We start from the raw sequence: 16,722 nt of genomic DNA on the forward strand, positions 1-16,722 counted from the left end.
AAATGAAATATTAGTCTTATGTGAGATGCTAATTAGCCATGAAAAAAATCTTCATCCAATCAGAATTCAAAATCACATTTAGAGATAGAAAATCAACTCCAACTGAATTAATATTATAAGTACATTAAATCAAATAAATATGCTATTAGGGTTTTCATGTTTATAGACTTGCAAGATAATTTTTAGAATATTCACATTTTCTATATTTTCTCAAATGTATATTATCTATCAAACAGTAAACATATCTAACTTAAATATTCAGATAAAGTGATAATCACAAAACAAATATTAAAATTATGGGACTCAGGCAATGAAAACTTAATAATGAATTAGTTAGTTTATACTGCATATACAAAAAAGTGTTTTAGTGAGGAGCCAGTATGTTTTGTCCCAGGAAATGAAAATACACTTAGGTAAAAACAAGTTACATAGTTGTTAAACTTTATCAGTTTAAATGGTATCTGGACAAAAAGTCAAATAATATTTTAAAGCCCATTAAAGGGATACCTGAGAAAATAATTTATTTTAAAAGAGACGCTTTAAGTTTCCTCTATAAATAGGTTGAAGCAGAGCCCACCATTTAGCAGATGCAAATTGGGTGACTGCGTATGGGGCAGAATTTTAGGTGGGATCCAAAAGCCAAAAATATCTCTCCCACCAACTTGTCAATATTTGAAATGCCACCTAGAGATTTACTACTTTGTCATAATTAAAATACCACGGAGGAAATTATATTCAGCCGTATAGGTTATTGTTCCTTTGAGGCTGGGATTTTCAGTCTCTGCTCTCTGGAATCCCTCAGCAGGCTTGGGGTGGGTGGAGGGCAAGAACGGAGGTCTGTCGTCCCAAGTGGGAGAACAAACCTGAGTGAGTCTGTGTGGGCAGCCACCATCTTGGCTTCAACTAGGGTAGATCCTACTTTTGTTTATATAGTAGATTCCAAAAAAGAATTTTAATCTAAGAAAAACATATTGTTGTAAACTGTCTTAGCTTGAAAGAAAGTATGGCACGCCCTTTTCGAAAGAATGAAACTTGAAAAAAGGTGGTAAATGAGAACATGGGGTACCTGACAGTCTAAACTGGGGGCTTAGGGGGTGGGTATGGTTGAAGGCCAACAGAGGCTGAGGATGGAGAGGCCTGCAAAATGGCCATCACAGGCTTCACAGTTAACGTGGGAGCAGGACTACATTTCCCTGCCTTTAAGCATTTGAAGTCACATTTTGGGGGCAATGGGTGGCTCAGACAGTCGAGCAACCACTCTCGACTTTGGCTCCAGTAGTTTTCTCAGAGTCATGGAATAGAGCACTGCACAGGGCTCCCTGCTTAACGTGGAGTCTGCTTGAGATTCTCTCTCCCTCTCTCTCTCTGCTCCTCCCCAACTCTAAAATAAATTTAAAAATCTTTTTTAAAAAAATGGCACATTTCATTGTTTTGTTAGAATATTTCTTTTAAGGAACTTCCCTGCCATCCCATTTTTCTGTCTATTGACAAAGTAAAATTTCCAAAACAGGGCGAAAGTTCTACAAAAATATTTTCTTTGTATCCAATTAAAATTCTCACTAAGATATGAAAATGTTCTAAATTATCTGGATGACAGTGGCAAGGCAAATGTGCTTGCCTGTCACGTCCTAAGCCAAGTAATTTCAATAAGCCCTTTATACATGAGGATCTTTCAAGAAGAAATGAAACAAAGATCTCATTTTGTTGAAATTAATTTAGTGCCTAAAATTCTATTTAATTGGGATTAAAGTATAAGGTGTGCAGATCTTGTCAGTAGTAGGTATAATATAATATACCATATACCAGAGTTTGGTAAGTTAAGGCTTTTTTGGAAGCTCCTGGATTTACTATATTTCTTTTCAAAGAAAATGAGGACTTCTTTTTGATGAGAAAAACATAGTCACATCTCCCAAATCCTATTTCAGTAGGGGAAATGAACATCTTAAGATTAAATATGAGCTAAATCATCAGACTTCCCCAAATTCTCAGCCTCAGAAATCATATTCTCATCTTTAGGTAGGGTACATGTTTTTAATGCTATTCAGTGTCTTTTTAGAATATATCAAATATGCCTACAAATTTAATTTCCCCCTTAATATGAATAAGGGGAAACTGGGTAACTAAAACCTGTATAAAAGTTTGCCATCTATGGCAGTCCATTTTTATTTTAGTAAGTAATCCATTTTTCATAAAACATTATTGAAATTGTATGTAGAATCTTAAGTAGGTGTAAATGTATCACTTCATTTGCACTTAGTAGAAAATCTGTATTCATTTCTATGTTCAGATGATGAATTGACGCTTGATAATATCCATGGTGAGTTGGGCTAACATAGATGTCAGTGGGTAATTCAGGGGACGGGAGCATATGTAGGAAGAGAATCTCAATGACTTGAGCATCTCAAACACTCTGTGAAAAAGCTAATTGAGAGGTAAAAACAAATTAACTGCTATGGAGAAGGACAATCTCCCCGAGAGAGAGAGTGTGCCGACAGCAGTAAGGTTCAGTGGTTGCATTTAGTCCGGGTAACTGCTGGGACAGTAATCCAGCTCTGGCCTGTGGACTTTCCCTGCTGACTGCCCACCTGGCAATTCTCTGGGCACCTTCAAGGCTGTCAGGACTGTGCAAGGAAAGCTGCTCTCATTACAACCAGCTCTGCATGGGAGCTGATGCCCCAACCAATTGCTTTTCCCTGATTTTGATCCAGACGCAGTTTTTCTCTTCAGCCGGTCTAGGAAGGGAAGATTGTATCTTCCTGTGCACAGAGATTTACACCTGGCTGCAAATGCCTGTCAGGAAATAGGCTGAGGTGAATACACTGGCATTTCCCCCCAACAGTTGAAAGATGAAAGGAAGGAAGGAAGGAAGGAAGGAAGGAAGGAAGGGAGGGAGAGGAGGAAGGAGAGAGAGAGAAAGAGAGGAAGGAAGCAAGCCAGCAAGCAAAGCAAAGAAAGAATAGAATAGAAAGTAGAGTAGATGAGTGGTTTCTGTGCCTACTGCTAATCGTTATTCCATGGGATGTTGGAAGGCATTCACAGGATCTCAAGTTTCTTTGCCTTTAAAATGAGCAGTCTGACACTTGCCTACTGTGATAAAATCCACACATAAAAATTAATAATCTCCATCATATTTTGCCCAACATTTAAGGAATGTTCTTAAAATCTTAACAATGACCCTGAATATTCCAATCTTTCGAGTCTCGTCATAATTCCTTTGAAAATGAATGTCATCTTGGAACATTTTAGTATCTATACTTAACGCATATCCTGAATTTGTTTTTCCAATGTTTATCCAAATAATGTAGGTGAAATAACAGAACAGCTCAGGGATTATAAATACATATCTGGAAAAAGTGGTTTAAACAGAAAGACAAAAATCAAGGGCTGTACAATGGAAATAAGGACATAATGCACACACAGTGATGAGGCCATTCAAGAAACAAATCTTGCCACTATTTTACGGATAACCTGTTTTCTCCTTCTATTCACTTAATTGCTCCACATATTACTAAATATATAAATAAACTTTCTATTAATACATATGGTTAGAAAGCTCAAACTTTAAAAAAAAAAAAAAAAAGACCACCAAATAATCTCAAATGGATTCATGGTGCTCTTGTGCCACTGGTAGAGCAAATTCCATATTCAAATATCTAAATCCAAATTCAGATATCCAAAGAGTAGGGATGACTAGGTATCGCAGATAAAAGTTAGTCTCTTTTCTGTTATCAATCAAATTATCCCATCTTCTGAAGAGAAATAAACCCATGAACTGGAATGGTAAAGTAGTAAAAAGCTGAGAAAACCCACACATTAGTTTCATTGTCTTCAAAAGGTGTCATATTGCTCTAATTGTATGAAAATAATCATAGGCATGGGCCAAGAGGGTATTCTAGGCTTCTCTGCATCTTCCCACAGTACCTAGGAGAATGCCTGGTAGGCAGTATTTGATAATGTGAGGATTTACTGCACTATTCATTGAAAATCGTCTTTCTTTCTGTCACCGGCAGAATACAAATTGTTAGATGCATACCATACTACTCAGAAGATGAACTAGATGCCGGACAAAGATAATCTTTTAAAAATAAATCTCTAAATTATCCCTTTAACAAAGCTAATTTTCCTTATGCTATAAGAGAACAATATAACCAAACAATATAAAAATAGAAAGGCTAAAAATCTCCAAATCACAGCTGCCTGAATCTTTTTTTGTTTTGTTTTAGTTACTAAATTCCACCATATTTCCCTTGCTCCCAACCAGAGTGAATTCATGTAAAGTTAATGAAGATTAAGCTTCTAGATCCATACTTGCCCCAGCCCTGAGAGTACTGGAAGTTGCTGGGAGCTTTAGATTATCATAAGTAGGGAAGGGAAGCCAGCAACTCTCTAGCAATTAAGGAGTATTTCCATATAAGTACTTCTGAGAAAAACTAAAAAAAGTCTCAAAAGAAAGGATCTAAATCTCCAATCCTCCATTAATTTGTCATGATTTACTTTCTTAATATAAATAAATATCCACTTTCAGGCCTAATTTTAAATAGGTTGCTCTCGCCCAAATTGTGTAAGCTCTAGACCTCACATAAACCGGATCTGCCTCCACTGACATTGAATGGAAGACAACCCACAGAGCATTATTGACCAATTGTGTGTGAAAAGCACTAATTCTAGTGAAAAAACTTCCCTGTACCCATCTTCCACTTGTTTCCCCGTGTTGTCTCCCACCCACTCACACATCCCACACTCGTGCTCATCAATTCTCTGTCACAATCACCCAACGTCCTTCTAGTTTTTCCACCCACCATCTCTTAAAGCTTGGCTAATACCGTTTCCTATCAACCCTTTCTTTCCTGCTCTCCCAGGGAAACGCTAACATTTCTGACAGCATCTCCATGGGGACGAAGAGGAGGAGCTGCAAGAAAGAACAGGACTGGAAAAGCAGAAGTCATTGAGCCATAGCTATAGCAGATGTTCTCAAAGTGGCTGGGGGTGGTGGCATTGACAGGGGATCTAAGGTAAGTGAAGGTTTAGACTAGTAAGCATTAACTCCAAAAACCTGAAGGATTTCATAAATTATGGTGCCCATCAAGTGTGACTACTAAAGCTAGAAACAATAAGATTCCATCAACCTAAAAGGTCCCATGATGGGCAAGAGAGTGTACCAGAATACAAAAAAAAAAAAAAAAAAAATGTACACTGTGGTTATGACTACATAGGGCAAATGAGTGCTTATGGAAATGATATGCAAAAGTGAGAATGGTTATATAACAAATAATGGGATTATAAGTGACATAACTTTTTCTTAAAATTCCTCTAATGTTATTATGTTTTCAATTTTTTTTATAGGGAATTTTCCCATACCAGGGATAGACATTTAGGTTGTTCTCAGGCCTTTGTCTTATATATCCATTTAAACTCAGGTCTATTTCATGCCATGTAATTGCACAAATGGGACTGAGGCTACATGGAATACAGAAAGAGTATATCCTTTTGAGAGGTGACCTGCTGGTATTAAGACCTAACCAAAAGCTCCTATTTCTAAGTTATCAATGAAAGATATGATAAGGATAAGAACCTCAGTGAAAAATTGAAGACAAACCATATACAATATGAAAAACCACGCCAGGGAATTTTGAATCACACCTGGCCTTCAGCCCATATTTGAAAGCCACTGCTCTAGAAGATGATGACAATACAATCAATTATTTTGGTTCTTAAAGCTAGCAATGGATATGTATACACACACACACACACGTGCATATGTGTATAAACATAGATGTATAATATACATATACATACATATTCAGCAGAGTGATATAGATCATCAAACACAGAAAATTGGAAAGATGATCATCCCAGTTTATTTTATTGATCAGGCACTCTTTTAAGATCAAAATGGATAGAAAGGGGGAAAAATAAGTTTTACTAGAGCCACAATGCCTTTGAGTTATAAGTAGAAAACATATTCATTTGTTGATATATCATCTAATACTCTGTACAGGACATGCCATGAGACGGGATAAAGTTGTTCATAACCAGAAAAGACATGGTCTTGGCCACAGTAAGTCAGAGGTAACTGCGTTAGAGATGGTGCTCCAAGAAAGGGCAGTTCATCCATGTGCCATGGGAAGCTAGAGTTCGGCCAGACAACAGATATGATCTGATTCGGGAATTAATAAAAGATGGCATGCAGTGGCCTTTGCTCAGTATCTCTTCAGCTGGAATTAGCAAGTTCTCCCCACTGAGGAGGAAGTGCAGAAAAAGACCTCAATTCTAAGATTTGCAAATCTGAATATTTGGGATACAGTTTGCTAATCCATTTTTGTCACTACTATCTGGCTCTTTCCATATTAAGAACCAGCTTAGAAACCTGCAGATCTTGGTTTCTTTTCCATCAGTCCAAACATGCACTCCCAACAATTTCAAGTTACTACAAGTCGTCACTGAATACAAACTTTGGAAGAGACGCTCAGTAGCACACCATTATATAGTGTTGCTGTGAAACAAACATGATAGGCATAAATAATTTTAAGAATAGGTAACAGTAAAACATAATAAAATAATTAGGAAGTGAAGATTATTATCTTTGTTTTTAACATGACTACTTTATTTTAAGTTTATATAATTTTTAACAATGGCTGTATTTAACAACTGACTCATGAAATTCCTGAAAATTTAACAATCAGCAATCTCAAACCAGTAGGAGCAAGTTTCAGCTTTTCAAACCCGCTTAGTCTCTTGAGTGTTATGCTCACTCAAGTGTCATGACCTCAGGGTTGCGAGATCAAGTCCTACATTGGCTCTGACCTTAGCAGGGAATCTGCTTGAGATGCTCTCTCTCCCTCTCCTTACACCCTCCCTCCACCCCCCACCCCTTGCATGCTTTCTCTGTCTCTCTAAAATAAAAATAAATAAACCTTTAAAAAAAGAAGGAGGGAAAAAAAAACCTCTGGAGGTGGGGGTATTGATGTTTTAGAAAAGGTCTCCAGATGATTCTAATGTGGCAGCCAGGATTGAAAGACCAGTGGTCTATGCTAAAACCTGATGGGGCTGATGTCCAGGTTTCTTGGAATACGGGAAAAAGAATTTATTGCCTAAGAGAAATTGGATATTCCAAAGGGGAAAACTGGGAAGAAGGGAGGGAAACTGAGCATTCCATGGGAAAAGAATGATAAAGACGGAGGATATCTTGGAGTGGGGAGAGGGAACTCAGATAAAACCAGGGTAACTAACCATCGTGTTTTGCCTGGGACTGAGAGGTTTCCTGGATATAAGGTTTTCAGTGCTACAACCAGAAAAGTCATGGGCACATGAATGGACGCACTGGATTTTTCATTTTATTTATTTTTTTAAAGGTTTTATTTATATTTTTGACAGAGATCACAAGCAGGCAGAGAGGCAGGCAGAGAGAGAGGGAGAGGGAAGCAGGCTTCCTGCTGAGCTGAGAGCCCGATGTGGGACTCAATCCCAGGACCCTGAGATCATGACCTGAGCTGAAGGCAGCTGCTTAACCCGCTGAGCCACCCAGGTGCCCCTGGATTTTTCATTTTAATTAATTTTCATTAATTTAAATTTAAACAGCTACATGAGACTAGGGGCTACTGTATTGGACAGCACAAGAAGATGGCTTCTTTGCATATATACATTTCCTCTTCTGTTTGCCAGTATGGAAAAAATTATGAAGCATATTAAAGAAATACATGAGAGTAGTAATTCAGATCCTGAAGTTAAATATTTGCTATCAAGCCCACGTACAAATATGAACACATGATAAAACTTATTCAGAAATATATAACAAACTTGTGAGAAAAAAAAAAAAAACACTTTTGTTTTTTCCAGGCATATTCCCAGGCATTCCAGGTTGCTGATACAAATGAGTGGAGATAAATGATATTAAGGCAACCATGCTCCCTCACCTAGCTCCTCTCTTAATCAATAACAAGTACTTTGCAAAAGGTTGGACTAGCTCTGTAACCAAGACAGAAATCTGGAAAAGAAAAATATTACTGGATGATGGGAAACCTTGACCTTGATGTCTTGAACATCACTTCCTAAACCTTTAGCTGACTAGTAGACTACAGAAAATAAATTATAATGTTTTTTGTGGAATTTTATTTCCCCAAAGATCAGTTTTTGCATGGTAATATTCTCATTCCAAATGCAAACATGAGAATGTCATTTTAAAGAATTACAGATAGAAAATATGATGTTCATAATTATAATATAAAGTTTATATTTGTAGAATAAAACTTAATATTAAGAAAAGTTATAGAAATAAAGACTGATTAAAATATAATTACTTTGTTATCACATTCAAATATAGATATAATTTTAAAAATGATGAGTTGAAATAGTTTGTTCCTTTGATGGAAAAATGGCCATCCACTGAGTAATTCAATTATTTTCTCTTGAAATGTGGGCTACGAAATCATTAGAACAACATTAACTTGACAGAGTTAACATGGATACTTGATTGTGATAAACAAACGATTCAAATTCCTTAACTTTCAGTTCTTAAGCCACTTTAGCCAAGTATGAGTCACTTTTTTCTCTTCCAGAGGTGCAATAGCAAAATGTAGCATAGAACATTTAGCCATCTTGTCCCGACAAATAACCAATTCACCTTTTTCCCCAGTATATTCTTAAGTATTGATTTTACCAAGTGAACTCAGACATGTGTCACACTTATCCAATACAGATCCTTTTCCTTGGAAATGTAGTTTGTACATCAATCAGTCACCTGGCCTTTCACCTCTAATTCCTATTGCCACTGTCTGTCAATTATTAAAGCCTTTCCCATTTCTCTAAATAATATCTTTTTTGAAACTGAAATACATAGTGACTCCTATCAAAAATATATGTTTCTTGGAAAAGTATGCCATGTTCACATGATTAAATGTCTTCATTAAAATTACTTTTCTGAGTTGAAAACATTGAAAGTTTATAAATCCACTTTCCAAATGCCTCTAGGTATTTTCCTTTAAAGCATACTCTCTGAATGGTAATATTAGCACTTGTAAGCCAAACTCTGGTTTGAGAAAGACAACATTAAAAGAAATTCAAGCTGAGTGGCATTGTTAGAAGGGTCTTCAAATGGAGCAGAGTGTTTTCATCTCTGGCTGAACCCAGTGAGAGTTACAGAATGACACCCACCTTGAGCTGCAGGCCTCCTGGGATAAGAGTGTTTGCTGGAAGGCTTTTAATGTGTTGGTAGACATAAGAGGAGAATTGCTCCTGCTCAGCCTGTAATTGGGGGCCAAGTTTAGAGAGATGACCTCTGTTGCTTTTGATAGCTGTCTGCAATTCATCAATCAGCCTGCTCACCTGAAGGGGTTAAATTACAAGAGTTGTTAGCAAGAAGTAATTGTTGATGTCACACCTATTAGATTTTTGAGTACCTAGTTTGATGGGAGGGAAAATGACTTCAATATAAGAATTTGAGTATAGCGCTATCTTCAAGTAAAGAGAACAGAAGAGATACGCATTCCTTCATCAGCTAATTTTATTTATGGGAAAATTTATAATTTTTGCACTTCACTAATATGGAATAGATAGCCATTTACAAATGCTGAATAAAAATATCTCCGGTTATGAGAAGAAACATGCACCTGACAAATTTGCGAAGGATTTCTAAAATGCTTAACAGAATAAAATCTTCCTAAGACTTCAATTAATCCAACATATGTATCACTGACAATATTTAATTTTATTATATGAAAACCATGTTATGTAAATTTGTTTTCTCTAATAGATTGGATTCTTACACAAACATTAAGTGGTATATGGTAGTCACCAAAAGAGATTAAAGCAGAAATTCACTTTACCTATGGCCCTTTAAAAATGATTAAATTAGACCCATTTAGAGTTATGAATGGGCTTTTGAAATATTGGGTTAAAAATCATGGCTCTTCCATTTACTGACTGAAAGACTGTGAACAGGTAATAAAACCCTTATCTGTAATGAAGAATAATAACAGCCTTATCATATTAAGAATTAAATAAGATTACAGAATGAATGACACATTGTCTAGCCTATAGTAATGTGTCTAATGTACATTATATTATTATAGTGTTTTCTTTTTTAAATCTAGTTATTTTCCACATATCAAGTGTTAGTTGTTATTCTTGGTCTATCTTTCCTATTCCTATCCCTACTTCACATAAAGCAGATACAAATTTGAAACTATTTGCTACCAGATTCTCCATCTCACTTCAATGTCCATAGTAAAAAATGGGAAATCTTTCTCCAAGGGTCTCCCTTGTACAGACACCTCATCCTCTTTTTCTCTCTTTCAAATGAGAATATGGTATTTGTCCTAGTATATACTCCAACTCTGTTAAATCCATGATTTCTATCCCTTCTACAGAGGATTCCAAGAAATCAATGAGAGCAAGTTTGTACTCTTATCTATATAACTTGAATATTAACTTTTCTACTCTACCTAGTTAGTTCAAGATTACATATGTATGTACACACACACACACACACACACATACATATACGTACACATACACTTTAATGACATTAACTTTCCCCAAGAACTTTAGAAGCATTATGTGCATATAAACAAGCTAATTTAAATAATTCTTATTTTTCTTTGATCTTCCATATCTCTCTTATTTGTCCTTATGTCATTAATCATCTACTCCCTTATTTTTTTTTATTTATTTTCATTAAAAAAAAAATTAAGTAGGCTCCAACCCCAGCTTGGAGCCCAGCACAGGGCCTGAACTCACAACCCTGAGATTAAGACCTGAGCTGAAATCAAGAGTTGGATGCTTAACTGACTGAGACACCCAGGTACCTTCAGCTAGTCACTTAAAAAAAAAAAAAAAAAAATCCTACACTTTAAAAAGGACTGGCAAATCTTTTCTCGAAAAGGGACAGATAGTATTTTCAGTTTTATAGGCCATAAGGTTTCCATCAAAACTGTTTGACCCTGCAGTTGTACTTTGAAAGCAGCCACAGACCACATGTAACAAGTGGGCAAGACTGTATTCCAATAACACTTTTTAGGAAAAATAATCAATAGACTATATTTGGCCCTAAAACTGTAGTTTGCCAACCCTTCTTCCAAAATTCATATATTTCTTCTCCTTCCTTCCTTTTCTTATAAGTAATACCCTGGTCCACGCCCTCATCTCCCCATCCTTTTCCCTTACTTGAATTACCACAACACCTACTGAGTGGTCTCTCTGTCCCTGGTCTCTCCACCTCAGAGTCACCCTGCCACCTCCCCTGAATTAATCTACCTCCAACAGAACAGTGAATCCCCCAGTGGCTCCCCCCATCTTCCTCAGCTTGGCTTTCAAGATTAAAAACCTTTTCTGTTTTTTGGAATGAATGTCTATGCTTCCCATAGTACTGTTAACTCTACTATAAAGTTGTAACATTTAAAATACAGAAATAATAAGTGATCCAATATTTAATTGGTCAGTTTCCAGCCTAATCTTCACCATACTACCCTCCAGTATTATCCTCAAAAATGATGGATAATAACATCTGTCATACCAAAACTAGAGACCAAAACAGGCCAAGCAACTTGTTCATATAGTTGTCTGACAAAATTTAAATGCAAGAATGAAAAGCTTTAGACTCCAGATGCCATTTCTGCAAAGCACTGATCCTCTCTGAACCTTTCCTCACCCCCAGCATCATATGATTTAAAAAGACAAAATTTTATGTTAGTCTTTAAAATATATTAAACATCATGCAATGCATTATGCTTGTCAGTAATACTGTTCTCTGCAATTTTACGTACTGTACTTTATACTATAGTGAGCCACCAAAAAAAAAAAATAGGAGGAATTTCAGGCTTTGATTTGAGAACATTTTTATACATGACTGGTTTTACTGTCACAATCCATAGCCTTTCACAGATAGGGGATTTCATGTGACATCAGAAACCAACCAACCATACAATTGATGATGTCATTTGCATTCTAAAGGGCTATTGGTTAAAGCCTTAAAAGTTTCATTTCCTATGAATCCTTTGTTCTTTCAAAAAATTTCTCTATCATTTTTGCTATTTTCAATTGTCCCATGATTATCTGTTAATGTATGTGAAGTACAATTACATCAATTATCACCTGTCTTTTTAAAAAAGATAAGTTAAAACTATCAAAAAAGGTGTTCTAGCAAAAATTAACATATCTCAAAATAGGAAAAAATATATCAAGAATCCTGCCATTTACATTTTGGTAAAATTTCCATCCAATCTTACTAAAACTTTATGTTACTTTACATATTCATAAGGTCTTTTATCCCCAAAGTGCTACATTTTGTTCTCAGTTATTATAACAGACTACCCTTAAAGATAACCCTACACATGAAGTAACTCGTATACCAAAATTGGGTAGGTAATACAATAACCCTGAATTATTTTACATAATATGATTTTTTTTTTTCAAATCACAGATGTTGCCAGAAGGGGAAAAATGCTCTTTAAAATTCTTCATCATGAATCTTTTTTTTCCTGCAAATCCTTTTTTTTCCTCTCTCTCTCTCTACAAAGGCAATGTGAATAGGGGTAAAAGAAGACAAAACTTGACCTTTTGTGATCCCAGCATTAATGGGTCTGTTCATAATTCAATCTATGTGTGTGTGGGAGCATCCATGTGGAAACATAGAGGCCTGAGAGACATAAAGCCTTTCCCTTTAAACATTATCTGACCCTATCAGTCCCATTCACAAAAGAAGGCTTACGTATGCATATGTTGAAAAAATGCACCATCTCATTGTGCGGCAGAAAGCCTACACATTCTACTCTTCATTCTCCGTGGAAATGCAGCACGGAAGTGACACTTGTACAGAATTTGGGAGAGTGACAAATGAGCAGAAGGTAGCAAAAAAAATAAGTATTCGATGAGGGAAAAGACCAAACTTCTGAAAGAATGCAAATGCACACCTGTCTATAAACATAGAGGCTTTTTGCTTAAAAACACACATGAGGAGTTTAGTCATGTTTTTATAACACATTAATGTAACCCTTGAATTTATTCAACTCTCAAGATGATTTAGATTTACCATAAAATATCATTCTGTTTCTAATGATTCTAAAATTTATGCACATTGAAGTTGTATGTTCTGAATTACACATTCTGTATATTGTCCTTTGGCTATTAGGAATGATGCTTTGAGGAGTTCCTGGTTTTTCCAATGATGAGCTCAGCTCTTCCTTGATTTCTATGTGGCCTTGAGTCCATCTACTATTAGTAAGGAGGACTCCAGAGAACTTTGCACTAAATTATTGCTTGAAATCAGCACAAAAGGCAACAGCCTCTATCCTGGGAATGTCATCTTGGCATGCAACACACAGGGAATGGTCTCAAAGCTAGGTCTGTGCTTAAACTTAAGACCAAGAAACTTTCTAATTTATGACATAATTAAGAACCAGAAAAGGGTTAGGGAGATGAAAATGAGTATTTTAAGTTTCCTGAAATCTCTTCTTTCTTTTAGGCCCAAGGGTACGGCATTTTTTAGGTTGAAGAGAAATGTAACGCAGATTTGATGAACAAAGATTAGAAAAGATATGAGAACCTATGAGCAAAGTTACGTATCTCTTGATTTAGAAAGATGGGCTGCAATGTAACTACCCAGAGAACTTGAAGTGTGTACCACCTCTTACTCATACCACTTCAAATATTCCCAACTTTTTAATAGTTTCTAGAACCCTTCTAAGATGGAAGATACCTCTGAAGGAGGGTTACCATGCTTCTAGCCAGAGGTCCATTGTGTGTACCACCTTTAAGCCTATTCAAGAGTCTAACATTCATGGAGGAAGGGGTGATTAAAATAGAGAGTTTAAAAAAATTTTAATTCCAATGTAGTTTATATACTGTGTTATATGAGTTTCATATGTGAGTTTCAGTGTACAATATAGTGATTCAACAGTTCCATATACTACTCTGTGCTCATCAACATAAGTTACCCTTAATCCCCTTCACCTAAAATAGAAACACTTAAATGTCTTTATAATTCATCTGGCAATTGGGCTATGTTGATGGCAACAAAAATAATGTCAACTATACCTTTTGAGGAAGCAGTGAGAATGTGCTTCACAGGCTTCTAACCAACCACAGGAGCATAATGAACCATAGGTCCCAGCTACTATCTCTCAAATCCACCACCAGGTTTGCATCAATGGCTGAGGATGCTGAGGTAGGTCTAACTTAGGGAGTCATAGGACTCCTCTGAAGGACAACTTGAGGTGAGGGATACACTACCAGCTTCACTAAACCTTCCTTAGACTGCAGTGCTAAGAGGCTTCCCTCCAGTTTTCCTTTCCTCTCTCCTTCACTCATGTTCAAGCCTGCATTTCAGTCTAACAGGTCTCCTGGACTTACCCAGAGCTCTCTCCATTTTCTCTCATAGGCAGTTCTTCTAATAAAATACATACACATTTAATACTGTCTTGGTACTCACTTTCCAGAGAACCTGGAATAACTTTTAAACTAACAATAGCAAATTATATGCACATTTCTATAAACCATTTCCCAAAAAAGTAGTTTAACATATAACACACCCCAAAGCAGTCTTATGAAACATACATTATTATTATTCCCAGTTTTCATGTGGAAAAATTAAATGAAATAAAACAAGACCATGTCTATTGTCTTAAGATAAAAACACAGACAGCAGAAATCTGAATCTAAATCTCAGATTTTATGATATTTAGTTTGGATTTTGAAATATATCTAGAAATACAATATTTTTGTAAAAAATAAACTCTAGGCTAAATAAATTTTGAATTCTTTCCCTCCCAGATTTCTCATTTCTCTTCACATTCATGATTTCACATTTCTATATATGAATTAGGCCCAAAACTTGATGTCACTTACTTTTTCCAACCAAAATATTGAAAATTACACATCAAGATTAATATAATCACTTTCAAAGTAATGACAGAGAAATTATTCCCAAACTGTATAGAATACATTTAGAGATCACTGCACGCACATGCATGCACACACACACACACACACACACACACACTCACATACACATACCACATATTCCCTTTATTGTGTATTTTATTTTTTAAGGAAACAAAAGGCATTTGAGTCATAACCAATCAAGCAAATACGTGACCAAATAAGGCACTGTATGAGAAGAACACTAATGTATTTGGGTATTAAATAAACATTAATAAATTAATAAATACCAAATAAGCACAGCTACTTTTGGATATTCTAGAAAAGATAATTTTCCTTTCCAGTATTGCTAACAAGGTGGCATTTAAAGTGATATATTTAGCATAATGGTAATTTTTCTGGGCCACTTCAAGTTTTCAGTTCCACTGAAATTACAGTTTTGCATAAAATATCAAAGAGCAAAATAATTACAATATTTAAAAGGCAGAAAATATCAAATATATTCATTCTTTTAGATTATTCTAGATTTAATCTCTAATAATAATTTGTTATTATAGGCATACCTTTAATGATACTAATTAAACTAGAGATAAGTATTTGCCTTTCTTAAAGTTTACCATATCAAGATACATGATAGATTCAATTTAAATTCCTGTGAAAATGTAATAAAACTCTCCAACTGTGATAAAAACATTTTCCAAATGAGTAGAGGACAATATTTTTTAATTTATAGCTGTAAATCCTGTCTTTTAACTGGTTAATATTAAGTGAAATGAGTGAGAACTGTAACTTAAATTTATACAATCATTATTTGCTACATCTTAGAGCTTATTCAATTGAATTTTTCTTATGAAATATTCACTACTGAGATTACCAATCTATGGTTATAATATTGTCTTTAAAATTGGACATATATAAGTCCCAAAGATTAATATAGTCTCTAATTTAAAGGTTTGAATTGACTCAGGAAGATTTGAAGCATTGTACCTGTTCATTTTCATATCATACATAGTTAGCAGAACAGATGCAATCACAATGATAAGAAAATATTAGAGCCCCAAAGCTTCGATAGTTTTCCTTGCCAAAATGTCAAAAGAGAATTACATGAAAGTTTAATTTTTAAATATTCACATTACCTTATTCTTTAAGTTGATTGTGATTTTATTTACTGACAATGGTACATGGGAATTAGCAAATTCATGATCTCCCTCAGAAAGAGTAAATGCTTTTGCATTCCAGAAACCTACATAAAAATCATTTTTTCCTTTTGTCTAACACCAATTTTGTATTATTATTTCATTTATGGAATATGCTGTCAACTTCACAGCATGAGCTTTGGAGAGAAGAAGCTTTGCTTTAATAGTTCATTACAATATTGCCTACAGAGGCTTATGATTAGCCTACTTAAGCTTGACATTTGTAAACTACAGTTTTTCTTTGATAAGAGATAACACTGTTGGCATTTCTAACATTCATAACAATAATATTACTTCTAGAAATCAGAAAATAAAAATAAGATTCAGTACTTATTCAAAGTTCAATAAGATTTTAATGTTTTTCCTATGTTAGCATATTTTATAATTTCCAGATTCAACTTGCATGTAATAATTTCCTAATTTAGGAAATTTGTGAGAAAGTTTTCAGAAATATTTTTCAGAAAATTACAATATTTATTCTTTCAAGCATATAATGATTTTTCAATCTGCCTATATCAATAAAATGATTCCAGTTTTGACCAATTATTTTCATTTTGTTGCTATCAGATAACTATAGTTGGTTTACTATCAGACCCAAGTAAAATATGTTTTAATTTTTAAATTAGCACTCACTATAATTTTATAATACAGTTTA

The 16,722-nt window shown here is 35.0% G+C and overlaps 1 protein-coding gene across 1 annotated transcript in view; it reads right to left on the minus strand.

Moving 5' to 3' along the window:
- DCDC1 (doublecortin domain containing 1) overlaps positions 1-16,722 on the minus strand; it is a 452,779-nt gene that overhangs the window by 224,201 nt on the left and 211,856 nt on the right. The window contains 1 exon segment of the mRNA XM_032359359.1: positions 9,151-9,321. Coding sequence (XP_032215250.1) covers positions 9,151-9,321 — 171 coding nt within the window.

This window comes from Mustela erminea, chromosome 9, assembly GCF_009829155.1.
Source record: "Mustela erminea isolate mMusErm1 chromosome 9, mMusErm1.Pri, whole genome shotgun sequence".
Lineage (NCBI taxonomy): Eukaryota > Metazoa > Chordata > Mammalia > Carnivora > Mustelidae > Mustela > Mustela erminea.